Source organism: Thalassophryne amazonica, chromosome 15 (genome assembly GCF_902500255.1).
Source record: "Thalassophryne amazonica chromosome 15, fThaAma1.1, whole genome shotgun sequence".
In the NCBI taxonomy this organism is placed as follows: Eukaryota; Metazoa; Chordata; class Actinopteri; order Batrachoidiformes; family Batrachoididae; genus Thalassophryne; species Thalassophryne amazonica.
Window position 1 is genome coordinate 59,069,540 of NC_047117.1, and position 7,315 is coordinate 59,076,854.

The following is a 7,315-nucleotide window of genomic DNA, read 5'->3' on the forward strand; positions in this document are numbered from 1 at the left end:
ACAGACTGAAGTGGTGGAGGAAGGTGAGTACTTAAGGCCGCCTTTAATTTAACCTAATAAATGTTGTATTAAAGCCATTACAAGGTTTCCAGAACAAAATTTTGCATCTCCACAAGTCAGGGTCCTCCTTTGCGGTGTCCAAATGTACAGTACAAAAATATTGTATGTTTGAGACCCTATAGATGTTACATCAGTACAGATGGACTTAAACTTTTGTTCTATAAGTCCTTCAGAATTTTGAGACCACAGTGGAATTAAACGTGTAAACAAAGGATTATTTTTTGACTGTTTTAAATGCTTTGTCCTCAAAGTAAAATGAAAACAAGGTCAGCATCAACCATTGTAAGTTCTTTGACTGATTTTGCCACATAATTTGACCATTAAGCATAACAGTGAAAACTATAACTTTTTAAAATCCTTTTAACTCTGCTAATAATTTTACATCATTTGAATTGGGCTTGAATTTTCTTAGCATTTATTTATTTATTTTTTGCTGTTTTTACCTGATAAGTAAATCACTTTAAGCTGTAGATGTTACAAACCGGGCAGCATGGTGGCTTAGTGGTTAGCACTGTTGCCTCACAGCTAGAAGGTCATGGGTTCAATTCCCGCCTGTGGCCTTTCTGTGTGGAGTTTGCATGTTCTCCCTGTGTTTGCGTGGGTTTCCTCTGGGTGCTCTGGTTTCCCCTCATATCCAAAGACATGCGGGTTAGGTGGATTGGAATCTTTAAATTGTCTGTAGGTGTGTCTGTGGGTGTGTATGGGTTTGTTTGTCTGTTTGTGGCCCTGTGACAGACTGGCGTCCTGTCCTGGGTGTACCCTGGCTGCCACTCTGAGAAGGATAACATTTTTTGAAGTAGGCCATGGTATACTGATATAATTTCCAAGTCAGGGGAAGAAATTTTAACACCAAGTGTTGTCTCATTCAAGGCTAGTGACTGTTTAATCTAGCCTCAATCTAGCATACTGGTGTAGCATCACCTACAGCAACATCACCATCATCTAACAGGAGATGATGGTCTAGTGGTTAAGCGTTGAGGTTGAGACAAGAAGATCCTCTGTTCAAATCCCACACTGACCGGAAAATCACTAAGGGCCCTTGGGCAAGGTCCTTAATCCCCTAGTTGCTCCCGGTGTGTAGTGACCGAGTACCTTGTATGGCAGCACCCTGACATCAGGGTGAATGTGACGCATTATTGTAAAGCACTTTGAGTGTCTGATGCAGATAGAAAAGCGCTATATAAATGCAGTCCATTTACCATTTATCAAAAATGAGAATTGCTAAAACATGACAGAGAATTCTACATAAATGAAATTCTGTCGGGTGTTATCTTCCGTTTGTTTATTGGTCAACATTTCCTTGTCCAGTTTTCACTGTCGCCATCACACTTCAGCAGCAGTGATGTTCCAGAGCAGGAGCTTGAAGAGGTGGTATCTCGCGGTGTGAGGATCTACTACAGTTTTCCCTGGGGAGACGAAACCCTGGAAACACTGTGGAGCCGAGGAGACACAGAGCTACTGAAGACACACAAAGGAGACCGAGACATATTACAGGTTACCGTCTACATGTGGAGATTGTATCTGTTGCAATGCTGTTACTGCATGCATACAAAACTTGCTGTAGCTTTCCCAAGGAGTATGTTGAAGTACCACATGTTACCTCATGTTTTTGTCCAAGACTTAATCTGGTTAGGCTTCCACAGTAGACTGTTTTGCATGAGTCTGCATGCAACCTGGCTGAAGAAGTTGCAAATATGGACATCACAACTGATGCAAATAGAATATGGGAGTTCTTTCACATGAGACCTTAAGATCTTCCATTTGTACTGCCAACATACACAGGAGAAAATGCTTCATTTCATAAGGCACTCTGGATATCATCCAGAGGAGTCATAAGTACACAGCATGGTGGCCTGTATAGGGAGCTAAGAAAGTCTGTAGTGATCGCACCGGGGGTGGATGAGACGTTTGTTAGAGCAGTTAACACACACGGCTGGGTTCGAGTGACCCTTGGTCTGCTTACATAGGAATTGAAGCATTGCCTTCCTCCTAAACACGGTCCTGACAGATGAATCTGCTGTACTGTCCTACTGGGCAGGTTACTTTGAGGAGTTGTATAAGACTGAACATCCCATCAGGATGTTGGACATCTCTAGTGTCAGAGTTTTTGGTGGCTGATCCAGGTGAGGCTTGTACAGCTGTAGGCATCTGTGGTATTGAGCTTGTGATTGTCGTGCACCAAGATGGGCTTTCATTGACCTCCTGTAGTCAGTCATCAGAATGTATCTGTGTATGGTGAGAAGTGTCCAACTTGAGACATTCATTTCTCTGGGAGCTTGAGAGACATTTGGAAAGGTTGATGGTCATGTTCTTTGCAATTTTGACATTTCTGCAGGGCAACAAAGGTCCAAATCTTTAGGGTCCTGGTGGTTCCTTTCTTACTTTGTGGTTGAAATAGTTGGATGCTAACTCTCACCAAAGGTGATGACTGGATGTCTTTGGTACTACGTCTCTTCAGAAGGTCTTTGACTGTTTGGTTGGCTTTATGCAGTTGAGAGCATGGAAAAATGTTGAGAATTAAGCCAGGGCTTCTGGAACACAAATTTGGATCTCCACAAGTCTGATTCCTTCTTTGGAACCATCTTGAAAATATTCATACCACCATCAGAAACCGTAAGTCAGCCACAAAAATATAATAATCTTGTCTCCATACTGACTTTATATCATTGAGGAAAGGGCCTAAATTAACACCCAGGAATTAACAAATTTTTGTTCTAAAGGTCCACCAGAACCTCTGGATGACAGCAAGGAACTGATGAGAGTTTATGGAATCAGTTAGAAATGTGGCTGTGCTGCTCATATTGTCACAGCCCAACTATGTCTACATGATCTCTAAAAACAGTTTACCATTGAATTATAGAAGCTAGAGGTGCTGCTCTTTACTTTAAGACAACCCGATATAGAATTAAGACAATTTGATATGAAATCTGGTTCTGACTATACTGTTCAGTATGTGTCATGGAATGATAGTCTCCCCTACTTCATATCAGGGCATTTTGGTTCTGTCTTGAAGTTTTTAGAATGTTCAGAACCCCAGGGTCTTTGTGTTGCATCAGCGATGCTCACCTGAAACAGGTGTCCAGGATTTTTATTATAAAGTTGTAGCTTGGAACATGCTTTTCCAGCTCAGCCATTAGTCATTTATGTCCACAGTTTGATTGTCCAGAAGACCATGGAGGAACCACTATCTGGGGATAATGTGCAAAAGCTAAATGTTTTGTGGTAAATAAATTCCAAATAGTTCATGTTGTCTGCTGCTTTCCAGACCTAAAAAAACCCACATCATGGTCTTGTAACAAGTGGCGTGTTATTGTGGTCACTATACACAAGTGGAAGACAGCTGACATAAACAGCCACATTCTGATCATGATGTGTCATGTCCTGTTGGGTAGTGCCACATGATGTCGGCTTGAGATTGACTTGTGAAGTGTCGTCTTTAGCTCACGCACTTCTAAATATTAACTGAGCAACACTTGTTATCTACCTGTAGTGTCGAGATGGCCGAAAATCAATTCCTCACGTCATCTCTGTAACTGGCAACATGGACTGTGGTGTGATGGCTTATCTGTACAACTCATTCCAGCAGCTGAAGAGAGAAGATGGAAAGCAGAAGCTACAGCAGCGAAAGGTAAGTGGCCTTAACAAATAAACAATATTCTGGCCTGAATATTTCCACCCTTTTTCGTATTTGTGTGTCTAGCTGTGCGAGTTGGGTTTGCATCATGTAGTGTAGATCTTCAGAAGTGTTTGGTGATGCAAATGTCTTTGCAAGAGAATGAAGGTCCGAGTCTTTAGGGTCTTTGTGCTTCCTGTCGTACTTTATTGTTGTGAGACCTGTACAATAACTCATGACTTAAGATGATGACTGGATATTTTTGGTATAAAGTCTTGTGTGAAGATTTTTCTGTACCATTGGAATGACTTTGTGTCGAATAAGGGATTACTTGAGAAGGGTCAGTGAAGAAATATCACTTGCCTTTTGAGGGTGCATCAGCTATGACATTTTGGCCATGTGGCGCGTTTCTCTGGCTGTGGTAGATAGATGGTTGCTTTTGAAAGGTGGTAATTGATCAGTTGTCTGCATAAGTGTTCCCGGGGTGGTTCTGTGGTGTGGTGGATGCGTCGATCCACCGCACCAGCACGTTCACCTGGACTTGACTTGAGTTTGGTTTGATGCTGATTTTAGGTTGTGAAGCTGCATCCATTGCTGACCCCAGTCAAAGTGGCTTTGGACATCGGCAAGGGGGCCACTGTGGAGCTGAGACAGGTACGACAAACTTATTTTGGTATAATGACCAATCTGTGAAATGTGATTTCACAGATTGTCTAGATTTTACCATTGTAACAGAATCTGCCTAAATAATGGGTTTGATCAATGCTAACACTATTGTAAGTGAAATAATGGGTGTTTATTTATCTTTTAGGTCTGTGAAGGTCTTTTGCAAGAGTTCCTGGAGGCTAAGATCTTTGCGTGGCCCGGGTATCTAGAAACTACGCAAATATCAATGGAACAGCTGAATGCCAAGTAAATGGTGCCAAATGTTTTTTATAACTCCACTGTTATACTAAATACTGCTGGAATAGGCTCCAGCCCCACTGTAGCTCTTAATTGGAATAAGCAGGTATAGAAAACTATTGCAATGAATGTCATAAAAAGTGGAAAATCTGTTTTAAAGTCACAGTGGTTTTCACTATTCACTCCTTCATAGTGCTGTAGAAGGAAATGAGCACATCATGTTGCTGTGGACATATTGTGTGTCTGTCTCTCTGTGTTTCAGGTATGACGAGTTGGGAGTGCTTTTCACAGTGGTGATTAGCGAGAACACACTGCAGAGTGGCCTCCTTCAAGTCCGCAGCAGAGACACCACCATCAAAGAGACCATGCATATCTCGGAGATCAGGAACTTTCTCTCCAGATACATATGTGCAGCTGGGAATATTTAAGTGGACTTTTTGTACATCAGTTAAAAGCAGGGCATCTGGATAGTGTCATTTTGTGTCCCACTTGGGTGTAAAGCTGCCATCACAAGCCTTATCAGGAATATGTATGTTAGAGCATATTTTAATGCAAACTGATCTCTGCCTAAAGTATACCTCACAATGGGTTGATTTGGCCCGCTTTAAATTGTGGATGTACAATGTATTCGGGCGAATATTGTTGTTTACATTTTTGGATGGTGTAACCATAGAGAAAGGTAGAAATACTACAGCACCATTATTTATGTATGTATGTATGTATGTATTGCAAGTGTGCCACCATGGCGAGCCGTCCACCATCACCAAATTTGTATTGAAGTGTTGGCGTTCAATGTAAACCAATGCAAATCAGTCAGTCAGTCTGTAATGTAGCAGCACATGTTTATGTTGGAGAAATCATGAAAAAAAAATGATTGTAGGAACAAAATAGGGGTGTTTTCTTACCATGGTCAGCTTTGATATGGAGTCACTAAACGGCACTACACGCAGTATAAGCTCAACAGCATTCAGTGAGTAACAACAAATTAAAGCTCAAAGGTACATCCATGCATACAGTTTGAAAATCCATTTGTATGTACAACATTTTCTTAATTAGTGCATCTGTCTTGCATATTTGGAACAGAAGGTATTCTGTTTATTTATATCTGCCTCTTTGGAAAAAAATTTGCAAAGATTATTAAATAATATTTAGACTACATTTCATTCCTTAGTATTCCAACCTGTCTGCACCGTTTTGCTTTAGTAATATATATATATATATTTTCCCCTTTAAAAACAAAAAGTTTAGATACTCACTAGTGGAAACATGGTTTTTCACCATCTTTTTGTCAGTTAAAATCACAGTAACACAAACAGTTATACGGCATTTCCACAGCAGCACTGATGCGGCAGGTTGGGTGGCGAGTCTAAATGTCACGTACATGGCATCTGTGTGAGAGGTCAGGAAGCAGTAGACGATGCCAAGGTTTTACCCGCTATGTTAAATGCCACAGAACACACACGCCATGCTAACATCGACAGTCACCAGGACTGACATTGAGTGCCAGATAGTGTGGCATGTCTATGGTTGCCACTAATGTGCCACCCATGCATCTTCTGTGTGAGAGGGACTTAAGGATGACTTGCTGCAAGTTAGCTGGTGATGGCGTCCTTGGTATGACGTGATGAGTCGGCGCTCCTGCATATATATATATATATATATATATATATATATATATATATATGTATATATGTATGTGTGTGTATATATATGTGTGTGTATATATGTATGTATGTGTATATATATATGTGTGTGTATATATGTATGTATGTGTATGTATATATGTGTATGTATGTGTATGTATATGTGTATGTATGTGTATATATGTGTGTATATATATATGTATGTGTATATGTGTGTATATATATATGTATGTGTATATGTGTGTATATATATATGTGTATATATATATGTGTGTATGTGTATATATATGTGTATATATGTCAATCAATCAATCAATCAACTTTTTTCTTGTATAGCGCCAAATCACAACAAACAGTTGCCCCAAGGCGCTCCACATTGCAAGGCAAGGCCATACAATAATTATGAAACACAGTCTACGTCTAAAGCAACATAACCAAGGGATGGTCCAGGGTCACCCGATCCAGCCCTAACTATAAGCTTTAGCGAAAAGGGAAGTTTTAAGCCTAATCTTAAAAGTAGAGAGGGTATCTGTCTCCCTGATCTGAATTGGGAGCTGGTTCCACAGGAGAGGAGCCTGAAAGCTGAAGGCTCTGCCTCCCATTCTACTCTTACAAACCCTAGGAACTACAAGTAAGCCCGCAGTCTGAGAGCGAAGCGCTCTAATGGGGTAATATGGTACTATGAGGTCCCTAAGATAAGATGGGACCTGATTATTCAAAACCTTATAAGTAAGAAGAAGAATTTTAAATTCTATTCTAGCATTAACAGGAAGCCAATGAAGGGAGGCCAACACGGGTGAGATATGCTCTCTCCTGCTAGTCCCCGTCAGTACTCTAGCTGCAGCATTCTGAACCAACTGAAGGCTTTTTAGGGAACTTTTAGGACAACCTGATAATAATGAATTACAATAGTCCAGCCTAGAGGAAATAAATGCATGAATTAGTTTTTCAGCATCACTCTGAGACAAGACCTTTCTGATTTTAGAGATATTGCGTAAATGCAAAAAGGCAGTCCTACATATTTGTTTAATATGCGCTTTGAATGACATATCCTGATCAAAATAACTCCAAGATTTCTCACAGTATTACTAGAGAT

At 40.5% G+C, this 7,315-nt stretch overlaps 1 protein-coding gene across 2 annotated transcripts in view; it reads left to right on the plus strand.

The window, feature by feature from the left end:
- The window catches only part of polg2 (polymerase (DNA directed), gamma 2, accessory subunit), a 9,492-nt gene extending 3,758 nt beyond the window's left edge, over positions 1-5,734 (plus strand). Inside the window, exons 3-8 of one of the 2 annotated variants that reach the window (XM_034189104.1) lie at positions 1-23; positions 1,369-1,554; positions 3,551-3,688; positions 4,247-4,327; positions 4,485-4,592; positions 4,839-4,946. The exon at positions 1-23 is cut by the window's left edge and continues 83 nt beyond it. In XM_034189104.1, coding sequence (XP_034044995.1) covers positions 1-23; positions 1,369-1,554; positions 3,551-3,688; positions 4,247-4,327; positions 4,485-4,589 — 533 coding nt within the window. In that variant the 3' untranslated portion in view covers positions 4,590-4,592; positions 4,839-4,946. Of the gene's footprint in view, positions 24-1,368; positions 1,555-3,550; positions 3,689-4,246; positions 4,328-4,484; positions 4,593-4,838 lie in introns of both variants that reach the window. The other variant, XM_034189103.1, reaches the window with a different exon arrangement.
- Positions 5,735-7,315: the final 1,581 nt, after the last annotated feature.